Source organism: Pelobates fuscus, chromosome 8 (genome assembly GCF_036172605.1).
Source record: "Pelobates fuscus isolate aPelFus1 chromosome 8, aPelFus1.pri, whole genome shotgun sequence".
Classification (NCBI taxonomy): domain Eukaryota; kingdom Metazoa; phylum Chordata; class Amphibia; order Anura; family Pelobatidae; genus Pelobates; species Pelobates fuscus.
The window spans coordinates 163,119,611-163,145,962 of NC_086324.1; the positions used below are offsets into that span (position 1 = coordinate 163,119,611).

At 45.1% G+C, this 26,352-nt stretch overlaps 1 protein-coding gene across 1 annotated transcript in view; it reads right to left on the minus strand.

Moving 5' to 3' along the window:
- Window positions 1–23,634: 23,634 nt before the first annotated feature.
- LOC134571922 (major facilitator superfamily domain-containing protein 1-like) overlaps window positions 23,635–26,352 on the minus strand; it is a 45,698-nt gene continuing 42,980 nt past the window's right edge. Inside the window, exons 10-14 of the mRNA XM_063430611.1 lie at window positions 25,741–25,852; window positions 25,040–25,177; window positions 24,809–24,948; window positions 24,587–24,698; window positions 23,635–24,145 (exon numbers count right to left, since the gene is read on the minus strand). Coding sequence (XP_063286681.1) covers window positions 24,047–24,145; window positions 24,587–24,698; window positions 24,809–24,948; window positions 25,040–25,177; window positions 25,741–25,852 — 601 coding nt within the window. The 3' untranslated portion in view covers window positions 23,635–24,046. The remainder of the gene's footprint in view (window positions 24,146–24,586; window positions 24,699–24,808; window positions 24,949–25,039; window positions 25,178–25,740; window positions 25,853–26,352) is intronic.

Sequence of the window (26,352 nt, forward strand, 5' to 3'; positions counted from 1 at the left end):
GTTTCTGAGAGAAAGTGAGGTGCTTGGACTGGAGGAGGGTATTGAGCTGCTCCCTTTCAGTGGGGCTAAGTCGGTCTCCTATCTGGACCTGGGTTACTACCCCTGTGGGTGGACTCTTTTCTAGTAGGTCAGGAATGGGTAGACTGTCGGGGTCTTCCTGGGGAGGACAACATACGGCGGTCACGTTCTCGGGTCGCTCCAAGTACTTTTTGAGCATGTTTACGTGGAATGTCTTCCTAAGGTTGTTGTCGTGACAACTGGCTATAACATAAGTGGTGTCGCCCCTTTTTTCTACGATCTGGTATGGGCCCTGCCATGACGCTTGTAATTTGTCTGTCTTCACCGGCTTAAGTACTAACACCTTTTGTCCTATGGTAAAGATTCTCCTTCGGGCTCCCCTATCGTACCATACCTTCTGTCTTCTCTGGGCCGACTGGAGGTTAGCCTGCACTGATTTGGCTAGCTGCTCCATGCGGTCTCTGAGTTCCAATACGTATGGCACAATGGGGACACCGTCCGTTTCCGTCTCTCCCTCCCAGTGCTCCCGGATCAGGTTTAGGGGGCCCCGTACCTTTCGTCCGTAGAGCAACTCAAAGGGAGAGAACCCTGTCGTTTCCTGGGGCACCTCCCGATACGCAAATAGGAGATGCGGCAGGAAACGTTCCCAATCTCGGTACTCCTGCGTGAACGTTTTGAGCATTTGTTTGAGGGTTCCGTTGAACCTCTCACAAAGTCCGTTCGTTTGGGGGTGATAGGGGGAGCTCAGGAGGGATTTAATTTTGCAAACCTGTGAGAGTTGTTGGGTCAATTCTGCTGTGAATTGGGTGCCTCGGTCAGACAGAATTTCTTTTGGAAATCCTACCCGGGAGAACACTTGTACTAGTGCATTCGCCACCGTATCCGCTTGGATGTTGGATAGGGCGACTGCCTCGGGGTACCTGGTAGCGTAGTCTACTACGGTAAGGATGTAGCGCTTACCGGAGGGACTAGGGGTGGCCAGTGGCCCTACTAGGTCAATAGCAACCCTGCTGAAGGGTTCCTCTACAATGGGCATATTGACTAGATGGGCTTTAGGGTGATCGCCTCGCCTTCCTACTCGTTGACATACATCGCAAGTATTACAGTAATTCTTAACATCAGCGTGTACTCCTGGCCAAAAGAATGTGTGGGTAATGCGGTGTAGCGTACGTGTTATAGCTAAGTGACCTGCCAAGGGGATGTCGTGTCCTATTTTGAGGATTTCCCGACGGTATTTGTGGGGTACTACCAGCTGTCGCCTACGTTGTCCCTTTTTCTCTGTCAAGCGGTATAGTTTCCCTTTTTCCCACAGAAAAGTTTCGTTATCTGCCCCGCTCCCCCCGGTCTCTGCTCGTTCCCGGTATTTTTGTAACGTCGGGTCAGTCCTAGACTCGGTCTCGAAAGTAACTGGGGTGTCCCAGGGTATGGGGCCTAACAGGTCAAGAGAAGTCTGGGTTGGTCTTACCTGGGTCTCCCGCACTGGTGAGGGCTCTCGGTCCGTCCGGGCTTGTGCTCGGGTAGTCACTGGGTTCGCTTCGTTGTTATATGCTGGAGCATAGGCAGAAGTCATGGGGCCCAAATCGTTGCCCAGTAGTACTTCAGCAGGTAAATGGTCCATTATACCCACGTTCACAGCCCCTTTCCCCGCTCCCCAATCAAGATGTACTTTAGCGGTCGGAACTTTGTACACATCCCCCCCCCGCCACTCTGACGGCTACGGTCTGCCCTGACCGCCTATGTTCTGGCACCAAATGACTCTGTACCAGTGTTATGGTAGCCCCTGTGTCTCTCAACCCCTCGGTAGATCGCCCTTCGAGCCATACCTTCTGCCGATGGTGCTGGCGGTTATCCGAAGCCGCATATACAGGGTCTGCCTCGTGAAGCGGCCCCAAATATTCCTCCATAGGGACCTCCTGGTTAACACAGAGGGCTCGGGCCGGACGGTATGGCCCAGAGGGGTAATTGTAATTCCTGGGCGTCTGGTGCGGGCTAAGAGGGCAGTTAGCCATGAAATGCCCTGGTTGCTTGCATCGGTGGCAAGTGGGTCTGGAACGATCAAAATTGTTATTAGGTGACCCTGAGTGTCTGGGGGGCCCGGCGGGTACCGGGGCTCGGAACTCCGTACGAGGAGGTGCACGGTAAACCTCTCTGGGCTCAACCCGTGCTGGAGTCCGGTATTTTGTTGACTCGTGAAGACGTGAATCATAGTGTTCATCAGCTAATTTGGCCGCTTCTTCTAGGGTGGGAGGTCGCCTGTCTCGCAGCCACTCCTTCCCCGTTTGTTCCAGGCCATCATAAAAATGTTCTAAGAGGAATAATTGTAAAATTTCCTCACCAGTCACCGCTTTACTCCCGCTCATCCAGTGATTTGCCGCTCTCCGCATTCGGTGCGCCCATTCCATATGTGTATCGTTAGGCTTCTTTTTCGTGTCCCGAAACTGCCGGCGATACGTGTCTGGAGTTACCGCGTATCGTCTTAGCAGAGTCTCTTTAACTCGTTCATACTGTGTCACTTCCTCAGCACCCAAGGTACGAAAAGCTTGCAGGGCTCGCCCGGATAGTTTCCCGGACAGGATCGTGGGCCACTCTCTGGTGGGAATCTGGTGCAGGGCGCATTGCCTTTCGAAGTCCGCCAAGTACTCATCAATCTCTGTCTCGCTCTCGAGGAAGGATCGGAATGCCGCAAAGGGTATTTTAGGCTTCCCAGCATTTTCAACAGGAACGATTACCTGCGGGGTTTCAGCATTGCGTTGTGCATTGGCCATTTCAATGTTGTAGGCCCGGGTCTTTTGTAAATCTGCGTCTGCCTCCACCATCAATTGCTGTATCAGTTCTATAGAGGGGTTTGGCCCGTATAAGGGAAGCCTTCCCCGAACAATCCTTGCCTTTGCATCATCATCCGTGATTGGGGTTTCCGCCATTGTGGAGCTTTGATCCAGTTTTGTCAATTCTGCGATTAGTTCCCTCTTTGGCCGGTTGCTGGTGTGCCCTCCTCTGTTTTCCAGTAAATCTTTCAGGGTTGTACGTTTCAATTTCGTGTAGGTGCTCTCCATCCGTTCCGTGCCTCTCCTAGGATATCCAGAATCATCCCACCGCTGCCACCAAAACGAGTCAAAGCAGCGATTTGAGGGTCAAGTAAGAACTGAGGTCTGGAACACCCAGCCTGCTTTTTATTACAGTCAGGTACACACAGACCCCTCCCAGGGGGAGGTATAAAATAACCAATAACAGCATAGTACAGCCCCCTGATGCCCTCCCCTCTGCTTGGGAGATAATTGAGTTTCCTACTGTATCTACTCAATTATCTCCAAGCTAAAACTTATACATTTTTATACATTTTTATAACTTTCTTATTTTACCTAGCACATTAATAAAACTTGTATTTTTGTGAACAACATACAGTGGGGAACAACATACTCAAATTTCGTGTGAATCCGTCCAGTAGTTCAAAAGATATTAAAAAGTCCTTGTTGGACCGACCGCACGCCTGTTTGCAAGTCCAGAACCAGTTCCACAGAGTCAGGCTGTGTGGTCGGTTTATGTTCGGCCGGAAAATCGGTAAAGTTCCATCCGAAGCCGGGGTTTGAATATTCGAACGTACTTCGGCTCGTGTCGAAGTGTCGGAGGAGACACTGGTTACCGATGACCGCATTCGACTGCCTTAAAATGGCCGCCGCCACGTGTTCGACTGTAATGGCGGCCGCTTCGACTACCTCAGGGATTTCGACGGTTCCGGCACTTCGGCGTTATTTGAAGTGCCGGATCAACTATTGCAATGCTGTTCCCAAGTAATTGAAAGGCACATAATTCGAACTAGTGTTCCTGTAACAGTGAGGAAATGGTTAAAGGGGTTGAAAAGATTGCTAAGGTGTGTAAAATTGTTGTGCCTTCATGTGGTAGATTGCAGCCAGAAAGCTGGCGTAGATTACTGACAGAGAAGAAAGGCAAGCTTACAGATAATGATTTATTGCGTACTGCTGAAGCATGGTACAGATTAGCGAAGGCTATTCAGCAGGAAGGTTGGGTTGAGGAAGAAATAGATCACAAAGGTGTAAAATTGTTTGTGTATCATAATAATTGTGTTGCTGGGGCATTCCCTCAGCCAGCGCCCCAAAATGGCGCCCAGGGGATGTCCATCCCCAAGGTTCAGTCAGCAATAAGTGACAGCCAGCTGACCATGTTCCCCACTCCCAATCCTCCCAACACCCATCCAGTCATTTCCCCTGTTTGTCCGGTCCTGAATTCTGATGGATCATTATTTTCCCCATCATCATCCCTAACATTCCCATCATCCTCATCCATCCCTGCACTACCTTCTCTGCCTAATCCTAACATTTCATCCGCCATTCCTTCTCTACGCTCTCTCTCCGTCAATAATCCTACCCTCCCCTCTGCATCCACCCAGTTAACTAACCCCTCCCCTCTTGCTACTGTCAATCCTACTACACCCGCTCCAACTCCTCCTACTACACCTGCTTCTGCTAATCCCTCTCCGCTCTCTCTCCTTCCCACTCCTCCCACAGCCCAGGTTCCCACCCCTTCAGTTTCATATCCGTATCTCGAATGTCCCACCTCCTCCCCTAATCCCTGCCCAACTAACCCACCCTCCCCAGGTTCCGCCCAAAACCCTACCCAGTTGTCTTGGCCCTACCCCTTCCCTTACCCCTTGGCCCTGCCCTATCCAAACCAAGCCTACTTCCTTTCCCAAGCCACTCCCCAGACCCCGGTCATGCCCAGTCCGGCACAGTCTGCCCCGGATGTGCCCACATCCAACATGGCCGCCACTTCTTCCCTTAACCCTAACGCAGCTTCCTTTCACGCCTCCAATATGGCGGCCCCCAGTCATCTAGCACCCCTAATGCCGGTACTTCCCGGTGATTACTCACCCCAAGCTCATAATCCACTGGCCATTCCAGCTTCTGGGATTCCCTCATTTCCCCCGGTTCTGACACCTCAAATGGCCGCATTAATCAGAGGGGTCCAGGTCACAGATGAAGATGAGTCTGAGGAGGGATCCCAGGGCTCACAGGATGCCACGGGCCCCCGCCCCGCCGTTCCCTCGATGATCCTTTCGGACAGCCGGGGGGATCGTGCCCCTCCTAAATATGTAGCTTTTAATCCTACTCAGGCTAGTGCCCTGATGAAATCACTCCCTGACCCAGAAAAACAGCCTATGCCTTTTTACCGAGGAATAGTTCAGATTCAAAAGACTTATTCTGCAGCATGGCGTGATTTACTGAGCATTTGTGCTATTAAAGCCGGGGATGCATACTGGCCCAGCATGGCCCGCCACCTCAGTACAGATCTGCTTATAAGTGACATTGATTACCCCCCCGGAGTAACTTTTTGTAACCAACTCAAAGAATGGGCTAAGGACAAACTTGCAGATCAGGCTGCTGGCCTTACTGATATTGTACAAGACAAAGGAGAATCAGTGGAAAGGTTTCATGCAAGACTGTTTCAAATGTTTACAGATTTAGGATTTGATCTCACAGACAAGATCCATTCTCAAATGCTGTCTGGTGCATTTGTCCAAGGTGTTAAAGACTCCATACGCAAGGGAATCATTGCTGCACGCCCTGAATATAAGGTAGTCCCTCTGGATACCTTACTCTTAGTTGCTAGGGGTCTGGAATCTGCCCAGACTCCTAGAAGGCCCAATTCAGCTCCTCTCATGGTGTCCCGCACCGGACCTGTCCCTAAAGGCACCAAACCCGAGGATGGATATTGCTTCAATTGCAAAGCCAAAGGACATTTCAAAAATGACTGCCCTGAACCAAAAAAGGTGTCCAAGCCTGCCCCTAGCCCCAAGGCCTCAAAAACAGTTCCAATAGTTGAGGAACCTGATGATTAGGAAATTGGCAAGCCTGTGTCATTAACCCCTGTCATGGCAGTGTCTTCAGGGGATAAGGGGGGGCCACTTGCCACTGTGACTCTACCCATTGAAGGACAACCTACCACATTTCTTGTTGACACAGGTGCAGCCCGAAGTGTTCTACGAGAACAAGACCTGCCAGACCCATCTTTTCTGTCAAATATTGATGTCTCTTGTGTTGGAGTGGATGGCCAACCAAGACACAGTCCTTTAACAACCCCATTACGAGTTGGCAACTACCCTAGCTTGCTTGCTCGTTTTGTGGTATCCTCCACATGCCCAATTAACCTGTTAGGCGCTGATGTCCTCTCACGCCTGCAGGCATCTATCATCTTCACTCCAGATGGACAAGTAGAACTGTCTACTCCTCTATCTGAATCAGACACCTCAGCCTTGTGCTCCCTGCCTCTGATGCTGCATTTAGAAGAACCCCGTGGGGAAGCAAAGGAACAGAGGTCCAATTTTCCAGATGCACTAAAGACAAAGATACCTGCAAAATTATGGTCTTCAGGCCCAGAGGACATAGGTCACCTAAAGGTTCCACCTGTGGTGGTAAAGCTCATTCCAGGAGCAAAGTTACCAAGAAAACCACAATATCCTTTAAAACCAGCTCAAGCTGCAGCTAATTCAATTCAAATCAAAGCACTCTTGGAGAAGGGTGCTCTTGTGAAATGTGAATCAAAATGCAACACCCCATTATTTCCTGTGAAGAAGAAAACTCCAAAAGGTGAACCAGAGAAGTATAGAATGGTTCAGGATCTCCGTGCAGTGAATGAAGCAACAGTCCTGGACACCCCTATTGTGCCAAACCCACACACTCTGCTCTCTGGGGTCCCACCTTCTGCAAAATACTTCACAGTCATTGATTTGGCCAATACCTTCTTCAGTGTACCACTGGATCCAATTTGCCAATACCTGTTTGCTTTCACACATGAAATGCAACAGTACACATGGACTGTCATGCCCCAAGGGGCACAAAACTCTCCAAGTCAATTTGCAAAGGCCATGTGCTCTATCCTTGATCCATGGCAAGCAGACCATCCAAAAGTTGTCCTGCTCCAGTATGTGGATGATTTACTGCTCTGTGGAGATGACATACCAATAACTGAAGAATGTTCAATTAGTCTCCTTTGCTATTTGGCAGAACAAGGATGCAAAGCTTCACTTCTCAAGCTGCAATTCTGTCAACCTACAGTAATCTTCCTTGGACATTGTCTCTCTCAAGGCACCAGACACCTCACTCGTGACCGAGTTAGAGCAGTACTGGATATTCCACCTCCAAGGACTTCAAAATCTCTACATGCCTTCTTAGGCCTCATTTCCTACTGCCGAGCATGGATCCCAGAAGCCTCTCTGCTCATGCAACCACTCTATGATGCACTCAAGTCAGACCCATTCTGCCTGACCAATGAAGCACTGGATAATTTCAATACTCTAAAACGTGCTATTGCATCTGCCCCTGCTCTAGGCCTACCAGACTATACCAAACCCTTCAAATTGTTTGTCTCTGAAAGACAAGGCCGTGCTACAGGAGTCCTTACCCAAACAAATGACTTAAGAGGCCGTCAAAGGCCTATTGGATTTTTCTCCTGCCAGCTGGATATCGTGGCCAGAGGGACCCCTTCTTGCCTTAGGGCCGTTTTTGCAGCAAGAGAACTCATTGAAAGAACTGCAGACCTGGTCCTTGGCCACCCTCTAGTTGTCTTGGCCCCTCATGATATTTCTGCCATCATCAACCAAGTACAACTCAAGCATGTGTCTCCTGCAAGACACCTACGCCTCCAATGTCATCTCCTGTTACCTGACAACATTACCATACAAAGATGTCAAGTTCTCAATCCGTCCACTCTTCTCCCACTACCTGAGGGGGGTATCCACTATGGGTTTATCATGGATGAAACCTACATCTACCTTCTTGCTGGTACAATCAAGAGAATGCATCCTGATTTATCCTTTCATGATGGACAAGCTCCTCTCTGCGAGGGACCAGGATATGCCTTCTGTACCATGTGGTATAAGCCAAACAGCACTCCTGAGCCTTGCTACGAAGATGAGCTTTATCACCTAGTGGAGGTGAAACTCACTGCCCAAGACTTCTACTGTGACTCTGAAGGCAACAGCATGGCCTTGATTCAATTACCTTCAGAACTCAAATACTTGTACCGTCATTGGGATACTGCCATTCCACATGTCCCTGTCACCAAGTTGAAAACAAAATCATGGAATGATCTTGGGCCCATGGCAAAATTATGGGCCACCATGGATGAATCACAGCTACAGGAAAATGGCATTGTCAAATACCCAACAACTGACCATCTTGAAGCATGGCCACGCCACTTTCTGGAGAATGAATTTCAAGATCTAGTCATAGTGAATGATTATGACCCAGAGACACCCCATGACTGTTTTGAACAGATGAAAATGGAGACAATACACCTACCAACTGTACATGAGAATCCATTAACAAATCCTGATTTCACTCTGTTTGTGGACGGTTCAAGGTATGCTGATGAAGAAGGAAAATACCACACAGGATATGCCGTAACCACAACAGATGAAGTTATCAAATCATTATCTTTACCACCAGCAATGTCTGCACAAGAAGCTGAATTGCAAGCCCTGACTTCAGCATGCAAAATCTCCGAAGGAAAACGTGCCAACATCTACACAGATTCAAGATACGCTCTGGGTGTGGCACATGACTTCGGCCTAATTTGGAAAACAAGAGGATTTCTTACCACTGCCGGTACGCCAGTCAAACACAGCTCTGCAATCAAGGAACTAATGGATGCCCTCCTACTCCCTGAAGAAGTGGCCATCTTGAAAGTGAAGGCACATGGGAAGTTGGATACAGATGAAGCAAGGGGCAACCATTTGGCTGATCAGGCTGCTAAGCAAGCAGCAAGAAAATTGCAGGAAGTGGATGAAGAAGTGTCCGGACACGAAGAAATTCCTATTTTTACCTTGCAGACTCTTCCTACTGACTTAAGAATCTTACGGGAACAGCAAGCTACAACTACCCCCGAAGAAATACAGAAATGGAAGAAGAAAGGAGCAGTTCTAAAGGATGGAGTATATTACAACAACTTTAGATTCTGCCTTCCTAAGAATTTATATCCAGCAGTTGTACAATGGGCACATGGACCTGCACACCTGTCAAAGGACTTAATGGCCGCCCTCATACAAAAGTATTATGAAGCACCTGGAATCACAACATTGATCAACAGCTTCTGTAGGGCCTGTGTCATTTGTGCAAAATGCAACCCAGGAAAACCAACCAAGGTGCCCTTGAAACACCTGGCTAAGCCCATGTACCCATTCCAGAGAATTCAGATTGATCACATACAAATGCCCAAGAGTGGGCCTCATGATAGTAATAGTGGACATGTTCTCAGGCTGGCCAGAAGCCTACCCAGTGGCCAATATCACTGCAAAAACAACTGCAAGACGCCTACTTACAGATATTGTATGTAGATTTGGACTTCCAGAAGTCATTGAAAGTGACCAGGGCCCAGCCTTTACAGCAACAGTGACTAAAGAAATTTGGACTGCTCTGGGGGTGACCCTAGCCTTTCACACCCCTTACCACCCACAAAGTAGTGGCAAAGTGGAACGCATGAATGGCACCCTAAAAGCCAGAATGCTAAAAATGTCACAGGAAACAAAGATGCCCTGGCCAGAAAGCCTGTCAATAGCTTTATTCAGCGTTAGGCACACACCTAGAGGGAAGCACTCATTATCCCCATATGAGATTCTATTTGGGACTGCACCCAGACTAGGTTGTTATTACCCACAACAGTTGCAGCTTCAAACTGATGTTTTAGTAGACTATGTAACTGAACTTGCAAATGTCTTGAACAAAATACATGCCCAAGTTTTCTCTTCAATTCCAGATCCCGAATCTGATACGGGTACCCACAACCTGCTTCCCGGAGATTGGGTTCTGGTCAAGAAATTTGTGCGGAAACATACCCTGGAACCAAGATTTGACGGGCCATTCCAAGTTCTCCTGATCACTGCAACCTCCGTCAAATTGTCCGGCAGGCCACATTGGATCCACGCTTCCCATTGCAAAAAAGCTCCTGCCCCAGAGGAAGCAGATACCGCACAACCATGTACCTCTGGTACATCCTCTCCTTAGTTAGCCTAACTAAGACCCAGCAAGTAGCCATCACCAAGTATACCTTCTGGTACAATTCTTCATGTACCCGTGTGGCTACTTATACTTTTGATTATTGTGACATTGTAGAATGCCCATTCCCTACATCACAGATTCAAAATATCTATAGAGATATTCCTCATTCAAAGGACCCCTATGTTTGTGTAGTTGACAAACAATGGGGGCACAATTGTAACCATTGGGGGGCGGCGGGATGGAATGCCGGCCTGCCTGGGGTTACAAACCAAAAAGTACCTTATCTAAAGTAGATGATCATGGTAGATCCCTCCTCCAAAGAATGACCCTAAGGAAGCCTGGAGGAGGCACACCCATGAAATTAATCCTAAATATTGAGCATCCCAGTCCAACAGATGCAGATCAGTATGTAATGGGAATGTATTGGAAGAAAGGTTCCTATAACAAGTTAGGGCACTTCTACCTTAAAGATATGTGCCACTCTCCAGAGTGGCAAGGGGCCACCCATATGGTCTCAAATCCATTAAAACCACACATCCAGTCCTTTAAAGACATGATGGCCATTGCAAACCCCACCTTTGAAGATACCATGGCCGCTGAAACAGGTTTTAATGATGTTAATCTATGGTTGGAATGGATGAAATATAATGCCAACAAACATAACAGAACCGCATGCTATGTGTGTGGTGGTGCCCGGCCTCACCTCGGCACCGTACCTTTAACCTTACCAGTAGATATAGAAGAATGTGTTTTGAGTCTTTTTGCCTACCACTACAATTTCAATAGGTCCCTCTGCAAAGCATGGACAGTGGAATATCCTCTCTTAGCCAAGGATGTCAAACCCCCAGATGGTGTTACAGTTTATAAAGGTAACTACACTTGTTATGCTAATTATGATGGAATTGGTAAATTCTTGGGTAACTTCTCCAAAGGGTATTGTGCCACCTACAGAACTGTCTCCATGAACCTGCTGCAATTCCATACTAGGTCATTGGGGGATATTTACTGGTTGTGTGGGGATTTACAGCTAAGATCCAGGATGGACAAGGAATGGTGGGGGGAGTGTACTCTGGCTAAAGCTATCATGCCTATACATATTATCTCTGACACACACCCTGACACACATGAGTCCAAACACACACCAACCAAGGTTAAGCGTGAAGCCCCAGTAAAAGGCAGTTTTGACCCTCACATTTACATTGATGCCATTGGGGTGCCTAGGGGGGTGCCCAATGAATTTAAAGCAAGAGATGAAGTTGCTGCAGGATTTGAATCACTTTTTACCATAGTTACTGCAAACAAGAATTTGAATTGGATAAATTACATTTATTACAACCAACAACGACCAGGGATGCCCTCCAGAGATTAGCCGAACAGCTGCAAGCTACATCCCAAATGTCCTTCCAGAATAGAATGGCCTTAGACATGATTCTAGCTGAAAAAGGGGGTGTATGTAAAATTTTGCCCGACACCATGACATGTTGTACTTACATCCCAGAAAACACAGGCCCTAATGGTAAAGTCACCTTAGCCATAGAAAAATTAAATTAGCTCTCTGAAGAGTTAAAAAGGAATTCTGGGATAAAAGATCCCTGGGAAAGATGGTTTGGTTGGATGACAGGATGGCAAAAAGCTTTAATGCATATTGGTATGGCAATACTAATTTCTCTTTTTATCTTTGCTCTTCTCGTTTGTTGTGTCCTCCCTTGTCTGAGAAAATTCCTACAGAAGACTGTAGACCAAGCAACACCAACTTTTGCACATCTGGCAGTTGATGACCAAGATTTTCAAGATCTCAACTCACCCTGTATACCGCTGCAAACTATCCCTTTTGTTGATAAAGTGCAAGAGTTCTAGGAAGGGACCAGCTTAGGGACAGCATCCGTCTGTAATGGGTAAAGTCTCCATGTGGAGAAGTGGTGGACAAGCCACCATGGGCCACCCATGGGAGTGAAGCGTTCGAGAGCCATGCTGACGGATGAGTTAGCCTACTAGGGTCAGATTAAGGGACAGAATTGCACTTTGCATTAACACCTAGCTAGCGGCCACGGGGTTTCTGTGCCTTTGGGCTAACACGTCTTCTGGTATTAACAAATAAAGTTTATCTTTTTAGAATCTAACATTTCATAGGGGGGACTGATGTAGAATTATTAAAAACCTGTATTGAACCTGTGTTGAATTTTTGCACTAACTCCATTTTAACCCACATTACCTGACAGATCCTCCATTTTAAACTACATTACATGACAGAATTTCCTAACAGCATTTAGTGTAATGAATAGAGACTGTATTTTCTATAAAGACATGACTAACCCCGGAATTATTGAATCTCCTGTAACATGCAACAAAGTATAGCCAAGGCCATGAGAAGCTGGCCTAATGAAATGTTCTATTCATAAAAAGAACCCTGCACCTGACCACGAGTCTGACATCACTAACTACCCAAAATGACGCTCAAGCCCCCCTTCCCACCGAGTAAGCCTCGTGCTGGGTAAGATGGCGCTTGAGCCATCTGTCCACACCCGTGTCCAGAACAATACCACCTCCCGGTGGGAGGACACCTAGCTAACCACTTAGTTCTAGAGCCAATTAATAATATTGATGGGTGGACATTGACATAGCCACTTAACATTTAATCCAATTAATGATGTTTATTTACTGATATCTCGATAATCAATGATGATGTAATTTCGCTCTTATAAGGGTCTGCGAGCCCGCTTTTCTTCAGATGCCATTAAATTTTCTCGAAGTTATTTTAACCTGAACTCCGTGTGTCAGTGTGAATTTACTTCTGCGTATACGCAATTTAATCATCTCAGATTTGCACAGGAACAGATAGATTTTTAAACATATTTGTTTATTTCTAAATTAATCTACATCACTACCATGTCATAGTCGTACAGAGGAAAAAAATTAAATACCTATTTATATCCTAAGGTGCAAAACCTCATAAGGAACTCCTCTTAAAATGCCCCCCAAAACATATATGTACAACAAGATAAGGATGCACACTAATATACTAACAAGTATAATTTACTCATAAAATCTTTATTAGATACACCAAAAAAGATACATAAACGAACATGCCTTGATAAAGGCAGCAGGAGTGTTGCCGAAACATTGGCGGGATTGGTGACTCCCATTAGGCTTGTTTACTGGTGGTAATTATATTTTACATGTGGGTTTTTTTGGTCGCTTTATTTATTGTATGTTTGTTTATGTATCTTTTTTGGTGTGTCTAATAAAGGATTTATAAGTAAATTAGTATATTTAGTTAGTATATTCGTGCTCATCCTTTTCTTGGTGTATAAATAGGTATGCTACCACCACCAGACCCACCCCAGACGTGTTCCTCAGATTTTAAGTTTCTGACATTCACTTTTAGCAAATGGGCGAACATGCTCCTCCATTAGTGTAATGTAGATGGAGGGAATGTAATGTAGAATTCCAGGGGGTGTAGAGGAGTATGGTAATTTTGTTTAACAGCAGATTATTTTCTGATATATTACCATTGCTACGTATGCCAACATTTAATGTATTTTTAGCCTATTCACACACCATCACTTTTTTTAGGTGCAATTTTAAGTACTATAACCACTGAACCGCAGTACTTATGATACACAGAGGTTGCAGAAGCTGGCCCTGTTTTTTTGTCGCACAGTTGAGTGGTTTGTCACAGAAGGTCCCCCAGTTGGTGGTGGTTGGGCCCCTTGCTCCCATGGTAACAATTATATATCTCCTTGTTGAGCTTAGTGTTTTGAATGATTCTGAGTTTTGTGGTTACAGCTTTGGCATCTTTACCATTCTCAATATACTGACCAAGCTTTGCCAAGAGGAGGAGGAATAATGTTTGGTCCTAAAGTTCTCTTGATCTTCTGAAACATTTACAATGATTCCCAATTGGTGTTTTAAAGCCACACACAGGTTCACGTACAATTAAAATCTGAGAGTAGCTATTGACAAATTATTACTTCATTCACCACCAATTCGAGTTTTGATTGTAATTTACAACCTTACCCTGTTCACAATAACAAATCCAAAGCAATAGAACATGTGAAAATGACTAAATTCATTTAGAGACTATTTACAAAATGCTATTTAAATGTATCCTGATTGGCAGGCCTTTCCCCATGTCTTAAAAAACAGAATAACGGGGCGGGGCCAGGCGGCCATGCTAGCAGGCTGCAAGTCACCACAGCTCCTGGTGAATTCAGCCAATATTGGGCAAATACCCACTAAACTCAGCCTGAAACACCCTGGAAAACCGTGGCACAAGTTCCTGTAGTGTCCCAGTGCAGCTAGAGCACCTGAAATCGGGTGGATCTGGGTCCTGGTGAGATGCTCAAGGGATTGGGGACTGAGGCCTACCCGGGAGGGGAGTGGAGTAGACGGCCGCTGCCTCGCTCTCTATCCCGGCTGCAGTGAACCACAACGCGACTGGAGCCCTCCTGGCCCCGTTACACCCCCCCCTTTGGACCGGTGGGGGTTATCCCGGTCCCCACCAGGCGGGCAAACACCCACGAGGCGCTCCTTGGCAGCTCGGCACCAGCTGCCAACGACTGCCACGTGGCCTCCACAAAATGGCCGAACGTGCGATAACTGCCCCACAGGCCACTGGAGAAGAGCCGCGCAGACCGCGCCAACTAGGAGCTCCTTACCCCAGCCTCCTACTTCCAAGACCGCAGACCATCGCCTGAGGCAGGCCCTGAAAAGCTGTCCCCCTGTAACAGCCAGGTCGTACCGCTACCCGCACCGGACATGGTGATCTGATCAGCACGAGACCTGCAATCACCCCACGACTGGGTCACACGACCGCAGAGACCTACGGACATTGTGCCCAGCAGTATGTCAACAGGACCCAGTGGACTTGGAGAGACCTGCGGGGTGTATCCCCATACCTAAGAAGAGGATGCCTACTATTACACTCCCACACAGTAAGCGACACGAAAGGCACAAACCGCAGAACTCACCGCAGGCAGCCTCACCAAGGGACACTCTGGCGGCATACACAGCTACATGGAGGGACTTATATCCTAATAATGTCACAGCCAAACAGGCAATGCACAGCGGTCTCTAACGCCCTGACACTCGCAGGGGATGACCCAATGCGACACGATCTGCCTGGTGGTACTCTACTCTATAGTACTCTATTTTACGCTACTTTATGCTACTGCATCTTGTTGTACTTAGTCTGACTAACAGCCCTAGCTAAGATACTAACTGTATAAAAATGTATGTACACCCAAGCAACTTATTAGATGGTTAGGATGCTGTACAATGCTATTAACCTAAGTCAGACGTGTTAATTAACTTCTGGTAATCGTAACTCATGCAAATGTAACTCGTATTTACTAACGTCCTGATCTAAGCTCCATTACTTAAACATTTTAAAATGTGCCAAAAATCTCAATGCTCCTACTGTCTATGCCGGTAAATTACACTCGGGGAATGCTATTGGGGCACCACGAGCTTATGTGTTAATTACTCAAAGCACGATAAAAATAAAGAATTAAAAAAAACAAAAAACAGAATAACATTGGGAAGGGTTCATCTTCGGAATTGTAGGGGAAAACGAAATATTAAATATCATATATATATGGTGGGGAAAAAGTGAAACCCCCTTCCACCTGAAGTCAGTGCATACTCAATACATTTTTAAACACAGATCTGCACACCAGTCAAGACACAAGACTTGCTTTTCCCTTCGTATAGTGGCAGTACTTACAAGTGGGATGTTCCTTAGGATTCTGGACAAGAAGCTCCCCCTTCTTTAGAATTTAAATGCTGTGCTCCGCCTGCTGCCTCCATATAAGCTGCAACCCAGAGACACTCACCAGTTCTTCTTGTCCCGGCAACGGGACGGACAGGTTCCCCCACAGTGCCGGTGGAGATTTGGTGCGTTCAGCACAGGTTGCTGACCGGGAGGTGAGTGCCCGATAGTTTCCCGGGCGGGAACTGAGCGGCAACAGTACTTCCGGGTTCGCGTTACGGAACACGACCGGGTACTGTCTTTTGTGTTTTTTTCTGACGGAGTTCCCAGGTGGTCCTCCTTCATTGCTCATTACGCATGCGCACAGCGGTGGAACGCACGCCCGGGAGGCTTTGCGTTCCACCAAACACAGAATCGCGCTACTGAGCATGCGCGAAACGGTGTTTGGCGCCAAATTTAAAATTTGGATACATGGCTGTGCAGGACCTTCCTGACCCCAAGGGTGGGTGTACAGTTCTGGTTCTCCGTGTCACCTGCCCTCCTACACGGATCTTAGGTGATTTAAGGTGATTTTTTTTTTTTTTTTTTTTTTTTTTGCCTTTTGGATCAACAGCCAAAAACAGGTGTGAGGAAGGCTGAACTTGATGGACGCAAGTCTCTTTTCAGCTATCTAACTAAGTAACTATGTAAGGTGAGATTTAACCATTTGAACTCTCCTTTTTTCACCTTTCTTTATGCATGCTCCTAGAATAAGTCCTATGTATCCAGATAAAACAGTTATAGACAGGATGTCAACTTCTGTTCCGTAAACCACAAGTAAATCTAAGCACTTATGTTGTCTGGAATGTGCGGTACCTCTACCTGACGGATGTCGCATGCGCAACGGATCGGCTAGAAAAAGCCGAGCAGCTGATATGGCATCCTTCCTGGGCTGGTTTCAGGAAAATTTGCCCCAGACATTTGAAGCTTAAAAAGATGCTGTGAATAAAGAACCGGCTATTCGGGAGTAACTGCCCACACAGCGTAGGAGGAATAGATCTCCTTCTGTGTCTGACGTCTCTTCACCTTCGGATATTTCCAGCCTGGCTTCAAGTGTGGAGGAGGGTTTTCCACCAGAAAAGCTGAAGAAATTTATTAAAGAAGTGACGACGGCGGTACAAGAAACTGAACCTACCAAGGGTAAGGTTAAAGGTTTCCCAATGTCTCCTTAAATCTTGGATCTCCATCATAGAGAATGAAAGAATCCTGAAAGACGTACGTTCATTTCAAAACATTTTTGAACTGCTGTTCAAGCTACAGTCTGGAGAAAAATGGGAAGATCTTCCTAAGTGGATGTTCAGATTGCCCAGCTATCAAAGAAAACCACTATACCCATTGGCGAAGTCTCAGGGCTTAAAGACCCAATGGACGAACGGGCCGAAACTTCGTGTAGTAGAATATTCCAGGCCGCAGAATATCAGTGCAGAGCTGAATTTGCAGGTTCAGCGGTTCTCAGAGCTCAGAGCGTTTGGCTACAAGCCCTGGAAGATTCCCTTATGGGAAATCTGATACAGATCCTTCCCATCTCTTGTTCCTACTGAAAGATGAGTTTTCTTCGTTTATCAGCGAGGATTATGGGTTTTTCGTCAGTAGCCAGAAGAGCTCTTTGGCTACGAACATGGACAGCTGACTCTGCGTCTAAGGCATCCTTATGTGAATTACCCTTTGAAAGGAACAACATTTTTTGGCACTCCTTTGGAAGACATTATTAGACAGATGTCTGATATGAAGAAAGCCCTGCCTCTGGAATCAAGAACCCAGGGATATTAAAGTTTTCAGTACAAGGGTCAGAGGTCCTTTCGTTACCAGGGCGGTTTTTGCAGGTTTCAAAAACATGGTGGCCTATGGCCATACCAGCCTGAAAATCCCTGATCTCGTCAGATCTCAGAAGCCATCCAGACTCGGGCCTGGTTAGTACTTGTATGGGAGACCAACTAGGTACCTCAAATAAACAGCCAGTGGTCTAGACAGGTATCCAACAGGCATGACAAAAGAGGAAGTTTTTGACGCCATAAGAGTGGGAGGACGCCTTCGGTTCTTCGCCCATGACTGGGAAAGAGTGCTTCAAATAGGTGGTTTACAAGAACCATTTCAGAAGGTTACAGAATAAAGTTTCATCGAAACCACGTCCATCCTTCCTACTATCAAGCTATCCATCAAGAGTAAAACAAATGCTCTTCTTCTTTAAGAAATGTGGTAGAGAGGTACCCAAACGTTGGGAATTTCAGGGAGTTTACTCACCCTTTTTTTCTGGTTCAAAAACCAGATGGATCTTTCCGGCCGTTCCTAGACCTGAAACTAGTAAACACCTGCTTACCATAACAGAAGTTCCGTATGGAACGTATTTTGTCTTTTGACACACATTTTACAAAGGGAGATTACATGGCAGAGTTGGTTTTTAAATATGCTTATCTCCATGTACCGGTTTCAGAATCTTCCCGGAAGTTTCTCAGGTTTGCGGTTCTAGCAAGAAAGCAAAGGATTCTCCATTTACAATTCAACTCTTCCCTTTGGCCTGTCCTCAGCTCTTCGAGCTTTTACGAAAATCCTGGCACCCATAGCGGCGGTTTTACGTCTGAAAGGTATCTCGATTGTTCCATACCTGGACGTTTGGTTCCTGAAGGCCCAATAAAGACAACTGCTAAATCTTCATCTCAAGATTACAATGAAGGTTTTAAGAGATCACGGTTGAATCCTGAACCTGGAAAAATCCAAGCTGACTGCGTCACGAAGTCTAGAGTTCTTGGGTCTTAGAGGAAATTCACAGTCCCTCTCTCTTTTTCTACCATTAGTGAAACAAATGAGGATTTTAAAAGCCGTATCAAAGCTGCATAAAAACCTAAGTTCATTCAGAGATGCTATGAGGTTCTAGGCCTCCTCGCTTCTGCAATCCCAGCAGTGGCCTGGGCAAAGGCAGAAGCAAAACCATTGCAATGGGACATCCTTTCCCAATGGACACGAAAACAGGAAGATCTAGACTCTCCCTTCCACCTATCCAAAGGGGTGAAAAGACTCCTGAACTGGTGGAAACACAGAAGCAAAATCTCAAAGGGCCTATCGTTTGCTCAGAAACAATGGTTTATGATATCCACAGATGCCTCCCAGATGGGTTGGGGCACCCATCTAGCTTCTCAGTTCCGTCAGGTCTTGGAACAGAGTGGAGGCAGGCGCTTCCTGGAGTTTCAGGGATTAAATGCGGTTTGGAAGGCACTGGTTTCCTTCCTTTTCAGCCGTCACCAATCAGTCAATGAGGATTCAGTTGGACAACGCCACTACAGTGGCTTTTTTGAATCACCAGGGAGGCACGAAGGTAAAAGCTCTACAAGAGCTCTGCTACCACATATGTCTTGGGCTCAAGCGAATCTTCTCGCTATAATAGCTACCCATATCAGAGGGTCTCTAAACGTTATTGCAGACGGCCTCTGCAGAAGCCTTTCGTCTCAGGCAGACTGGGCACTGCCAAGCCAAGTTTTTTTTTGGGGAGCTGGGTTCACGCTTCGGCAGGCCGGAGATAGACCTATTTGCCACAAGGAGAAACCGGAAAGTCCAATGATTTGCTTCCCTCCATCAGGAGATTGCCCAGTTGTTCTAGACGGTCTATCAATACCTTGGAACTTCGACATGGCTTATGTTTTCCCTCCTGTCGCTCTTATACCACGGATTGTTCACAAGTAAGTTGGAGAAGGCAAGTAATTTGGCAGTCCTGCCCTCCTGGCTGAACAGGAGTTGGTTTCGGAAGTGGAAAACATTACAATCTCACGTAGGCATCTCCCAGTCTCTTCTCAAATATTGGAGAATGTGACTCTCCCCGTGGAAACTCTGGAGATATTTCACCTGACGGCAGGGTTGCTGCAAGGGTGATCCTTCAAGGCCATGGTCTTTCTGACCTTATGTGAGGTGTTGCTGTCTTCTGTCCGCTGGTCCACTTCGAAAATCTATTTCAGAGTTTGGATTAAGTTCAGAACCTGGTGTTCACTTCGAGGTTTGGATCCGGCCAAAGCCTCTATCCCGGAAATTCTTTCTTTTTTGCAAGATGGGTTTGAAGCCAGCCTGGGAGTATCTACGCTCAAAGGCCAGATTTCAGCTCTAAATCGCTTCCTGGTTCATGACATTGCCTCAAACCTGCTTATTCGAAGATTTCTTGAGTCATAAGGCTGAAGGGGCCTCCTAAGTTAAGTACCTTTCCCTACTTGGGATCTGTCTCTGGTGCTTCGAGCCCTTTGTGAACCACCGTTTGAACCATTACTGGAGGCTCCTATCAGGTTTCTTACCTTCAAGACGGTTCTACCTGGTGACTATCACCTCTGCTAGATGAGTAGGTGTGATCCGAGCTCTCTCTTTCTCTCCGGAATTCACCATGTTTTCATCAAGACAAGGTGGTCCTGCACACCAAGCCTTCTTTTTTGCCTAAGGTTATTTCTAGTGCTGCGATTAACCAATCTATTGTCCTACCGTTTTTTTTTTTTTGTCGATCTCCTACATCGGATCTGGAAAGAAAGTGACATCTCCTAGATGTTAGAAGTTCCCTGAAAATCTGTCTTCAGAAGTCTCAGGGATTAGATCCTTAGATCATCTATTGTATTCTTTCAGGGCACTAACAGGGGTTCGGCTGTCTTAGGACCCTCTTTGCCCAGATGGCTAATGTATACAATCAGGTTGGCTTATCAATCCAAAGGGATTCCCCTTAGTTTCCCTTTAAAGGCTCGTTCCGCTAGAGCTATGGCGACCTCCTGGGCTGAAAAAGCAGCCGCCTCACCTGAAGACATCTGCAAAGCTGCTGCTTGGTCTTCCTTACATACTTTTATCAAGCATTGTAGGCTGGACGTATTCTCATCATCTGGAGCTGCTTTGGGCGTAAGGTGCTACAAGCTGTGGCCTGCTGAGTTCCCACCCTTTGTTTTATGCAGGGGTCTTGCTATATCCCACTTGTAAGTACTGCCACTATACGAAGGGAAAAACAGTAATTTTACTTACCGTAAATTCCTTTTTTCTTAGTATAGTGGCAGTACTGGCTTTCCCTCCGCTTTCAAATAGATTAAATTCTATGCATCATTCGGTCTCCGTTTGGTTCTTTTGTATTACTGGTGAGTGTCTCTGGGTTACAGCTTATATGGAGGCAGCAGGCGGAGCACAGCATTTAAATTCTAAAGAAGGGGGAGCTTCTTGTCCAGAATCCTAAGGAACATCCCACTTGTAAGTACTGCCACTATACTAAGAAAAAAGGAATTTACGGTAAGTAAAATTACTGTTTTTCCCACCGAAATTCCAAATTTGCAGTGATGTTGCTACTACAAGGGATTGTGGGTGGACATATGCAAATGAGTGCACCAAAGAATCAAATGTTTTCCCTTATTACTCCATTTTAAACATGGATTCCTTGGAGTTTATGTTTGCTGTATACACCAGCTTTGAAACACACCTCTGTATGAGATGCAAAGCCAGTGAACCACTCTTGGGAAGCTTTTTCGTTGTTAAAGGATCACTATAGGGTCAGGAACACAAACATGTTTTCCTGACCCTATAGTGTTAAAACCACCATCTAGCCCCCCTGGGCCCCTCATGCCTGCATAAATATAGCAAAATCTTACTGTATCCAAGCTTGAAGCTGTAAATCTGCATGCTGTTTTCCTCAGAAAAACAAGCTGTCTGCTGACATCATCAGAAGTGGTAGCCTGATCCAATCACAGTGCTTCCCCATAGGATTGACTGAGACTGGCAAAGAGGCAGATCAGGGGCAGAGCCAGCATGATTCAAACACAGCCCTGGCCAATCGGCATCTCCTCATAGAGATGAATTGAATCAATGAATTTCTATGAGGACAGTTCAGTGTCTGCATGCAGAGGGAGGAGACACTAAATGTTTGGATGCATTTCCGGGCAGCCATGACCCAGGAAGGATCTCTAACAGCCATCTGAGGAGTGGCCAGTGAAGTTACCACTAGGCTGTAATGTAAACACTGCATTTTCTCTGAAAAGACCGTGTTTACAGCAAAAAGCCTGAAGGTAATGATTCTACTCACCAGAACTAATTCAATAAGCTGTAGTTGTTCTGGTGACTTAGTGTCCCTTTAATGCAACTCATCAGCATCAGGTTGGCTACGGGCTTGCTGTTGAGGCTTGGCGTTACTGGGTTGCTTATGTCAGTGCACAGAAAAAGCACATGTGTACAAATATATCCCTCCACCAAGAAATAAACTAACTGGCGTGGTTATTTATAAAAACAGCCTCCCCAAGAAGTACCCAGTAAACAACTTTCTAAAGCAATGTATGTATATCATAAAAGCTCTGGGGAATCGGCTCCATCTATATGAGAATTATACACAACTTAGTGTAATACAGTTTCAAATAGTATTGTGCGCTTTAACACCTTAAGGACCAAACATCTGGAATAAAAGGGAATCATGACATGTCACACATGCCATGTGTCCTTAACCCCTTAAGGACACATGACATGTGTGACATGCCATGATTCCCTTTTATTCCAGAAGTTTGGTCCTTAAGGGGTTAAGGGGTTAAATGAACACTATAGTCACCTAAATTACTTTAGCTAAATAAAGCAGTTTTAGTGTATAGATCATTCCCCTGCAATTTCACTGCTCAATTCACTGTTATTTAGGAGTTAAATCACTTTGTTTCTGTTTATGCAGCCCTAGCCACACCTCCCCTGGCTATGATTGACAGAGCCTGCATGAAAAAAAAAATGGTTTCACTTTCAAACAGATGTAATTTACCTTAAATAATTGTATCTCAATCTCTAAATTGAACTTTAATCACAAACAGGAGGCTCTTGCAGGGTCTAGCTAGCTATTAACATAGCAGGGGATAAGAAAATCTTAATTAAACAGAACTTGCAATTAAGAAAGCCTAAATAGGGCTCTCTTTACAGGAAGTGTTTATGGAAGGCTGTGCAAGTCACATGCAGGGAGGTGTGACTAGGGTTCATAAACAAAGGGATTTAACTCCTAAATGGCAGAGGATTGAGCAGTGAGGCTGCAGGGGCATGTTCTATACACCAAAACTGCTTCATTAAGCTAAAGTTGTTCAGGCGACTATAGTGTCCCTTTAAAGAGTGCAAACTCACAAGACGGAAAATTGTAAACAGTCTCCCATGAATTGTGGGAGGCAACTACAGACCATCTCTCTACTTCCCAGGAGTAGCAATTGCACAGGAACTCAAGCAGGGTGGATAGTAGAAAATCACCTTCATTTTGCATAAAATATATATACAAACAGGATCTACGTGTTTCTTCCCTTGCAAGGGACTTCCGCAGGGAACAAATGAAAGATTATAAATAATAAAATAAAACCAGCAGCCGTACCCTACCAAGTCCCACTTTAAATACCTACTCTTTCCTATTCATTGGTCGTCCAGGGGGTGTGTAGATTCTTTCTTGACTCCAATCACCTGGATGGCCATTAATATCTGTTGTATAATGATCAATTTCAGCTGAATTTAATCTTTCTCATTAATTTGTATTAACTTCCTGGTGTGCGCCAAGACCTGGAACTAATGTATAAATTTCACCTTGATTCTTCATCACAGATACAAGTGTAATGTAACTAAAATTGGAAAATATCTAGAAAATAAAAATAAACAGACTGTAGAAACTGGACCGGTTTGGGTACCCTTTTAAGAAAACACTGTTTTTGGTTGGATTAACCCCTTAAAAGTTAACCTGACCCTATTATGGTCCCTATGGAACAGACTTTCTGGGTGCGGGGGAGTGCGCACGTAATATTTATGTGAGGACTGCACAAAGAAGGGGGAGACTTCCAGGATTGGTTAATGTTTCTGTTGATGTATAGACCCCTAGACAAACTGTGTTTTATAAATACGATGTACTACGCATTAAACCTTTTGAATGCTTATTGATAATTCATCTGAATGGTGACTTCTTTGAGTATTCCCAGCAGCTCATTACAGAGACAAAGAAAAACACAAACATGTTAGTGCATAAGTCCATGGCAGCGTTTCCAGACCCTGTTGTGATTTCCAGTCTAACACACTGTTTGAGCAGCTGTTACGTAAGTGACGTTAAAAAAAGAAAACGATAAATACTGTAACATGTAAAACCAAAGTAATCAATTCAGAGTGAATATTGCGAGGTGTGTTGGTAACACAATTTGCATCCCATCATGATTAGTGTCAATCTGTCTCAGAAGGGTGCATTTCCCGGCTGCAACGCATGACCAACTGGTAGAGAGTTTGACTCCAGCACCTGAAACAAACTTGCTGTGCAGTTACCCAGTCTGTCAAAGGATCGTAGCCGCTAGCCCTGATATTTGCCATTCTTCATGTTTAGGATTGGGATGCAATCTGATTCATCCTTGGAATCTGCCCGTTTTGTCAACTTGTTTAGTGTTCCACCCTGTGGTCAAGGAGAAGGCAAACAGTTTCTGTTAAAACTATTGAGAGAAGACATTCACATGCAACCCAGACTAAGCAATAAAGAAAATAGAACACAGCACCGTCTCCTTTAAGGGTTAACTAAACATTACGCCAGCCACCAGCTTTACTTTCCTCCTAAATGGATTGAACAGATTATACGCTAAGTGTATAATTATAAAAAAAGACAAACTTAATTTTCAGGTTAGTATCAAATCCTTGTGATGCTAGACAGGGCTGATCTCTTTCTCTTTTACACGCTATATGATTATTTTGGGGGGGAGGGGATTGATTTTCCATTTCTCAATATTTACTTACAGTTGATCACTCTTGTTTGCAACAGTACCAGAATCTGACTGCATTGAACATTCTTTATCTAGATCCCAGCAGGCACAGCCCAGGCCATGTTACCCTCCCCAATTACCTGTTTCTTGTCTACTATATTCAGGATGACAGTGGTTGCTATACACGCTATGGTATTTGCCAGCATTAATATCATCACCTTCTGCCAACGCCACAGTGGGATCTTCGCTTCACTGAATAGAAAAAAACACAAGATGTCTCATTAAATGTGTGGAGTGAAAAGGAAAACTATAGGGCATACATTATACATGCATTATACATTATAGATGAATTTTAGAATCACCTGAATTTAGTACCAAGGATTTTGCCTACACCCAGGTTACACAGACCAATTCCAAGCATATGCACGAAGTTGGTAAACCCCATGGCCGTTCCCAGGATAGCTTGTGGGACCACAAGGGGTATTGCCGACCACACACTTGCCTGTAAAACAGAATAAATGCAAAGGCTGCTTAATACCGGGAGTGTTCAAGGATACAACCACAGAGACTACAGAAATATCTATATACTTTACCGCAAAAAAGGAATATGTAACTCCAAGCCACAAAGTGGATACCAGTGGTGGAACAAATGTAAAACCCAAAAGAGCAAAGACTGGAAGTGTCAGAACAGCACAAAGGAAAGCTGTCACCCCTCTCATTCCTACAAAGTCCTAGGGAAAAAAATGAGATATTTCATCCATATCCATAGTTATCGTAATCTAAATTCTACAAAGAGACTAAAGGATTAATCCAACCAAAGACAAGTGTGAGGGAAGGCATGGAAACGGGTGAAGGGATGCCACCATTGGCATGATGTGTGTGCTGGTGACAGATGGCAATTATGCACAGAATTTACATTAGCCTGCCCGGAACTTTGTGAAAACGATGCACATACAGACTCCAGGAATCATGACCACTTCAAATCACTGAAAAGGTCTTGATGCTTGAAATATGCCTTTATAATAGTTTTTCCCCATTAAGCAGAGATCTGTATACACTTCCTACCTCTAGTTTGTATACAATTTGAGCAGGATGGATTCTGCTTGCAATAGTTTGTCTCTGAATTTCACTATTCTCAGTTTTGTCTTTATAGTCCACAGAGTCAAACAATAAATGGAACTTCCCCATGCTCTCACGTACGACAAGTTCAACGGTCAAGCAAAATCATATATTAGTTTACAAATGAAGAACACTGGGATAGTCAGAACAGCTATTTGTGTTTTATTTTACTCACAATTAACATTCCACTGGCCACTAAAAGAACCAAAGCGCTGTCATAAACTGCCCCAGCGATATAGGCTGCTGTCTTCTGGTCATAGCCTTCGTATTTATCCTGGATGAACTTACTAAAGGAGAACACAATGGTAAAGTTCGTTATAAACTCAAATTCATTGGGTTCTGCTGCTGATAAGATTATATTAGAGTCTTTTGGAATCACAGGTCTCTTTGGCAAACAGATATTAAGTTTATTTTCAAACTCTTCTGCAAAAGTTAAGAGTTATGGTACAAATTCAGACTGGTTTGAAATACAAAATGGCACGAGTCAAGGGTGTCCGCAATCTCCATTATTATACATTCTTTCCATAGAACCATTAGCAGAATATATACGTCAATCACAAATTATAAAAAGGTATTTCAACTGTAGATATAGAAAGTAAAATTCTGTTGTATGCGGACGATGTAATCTTAACACTTAGAAATCCTGATCATTCCATACAAGCAGTACTAGAAATAATAAAGAAATATGGAATTTACTCAAATTATAAACTTTATGTTAGTAAAACTCAGATTATAACAGCTAATCTTGAATTTAGACAAGTAGAGGATATCATTTTATTTGGAATAA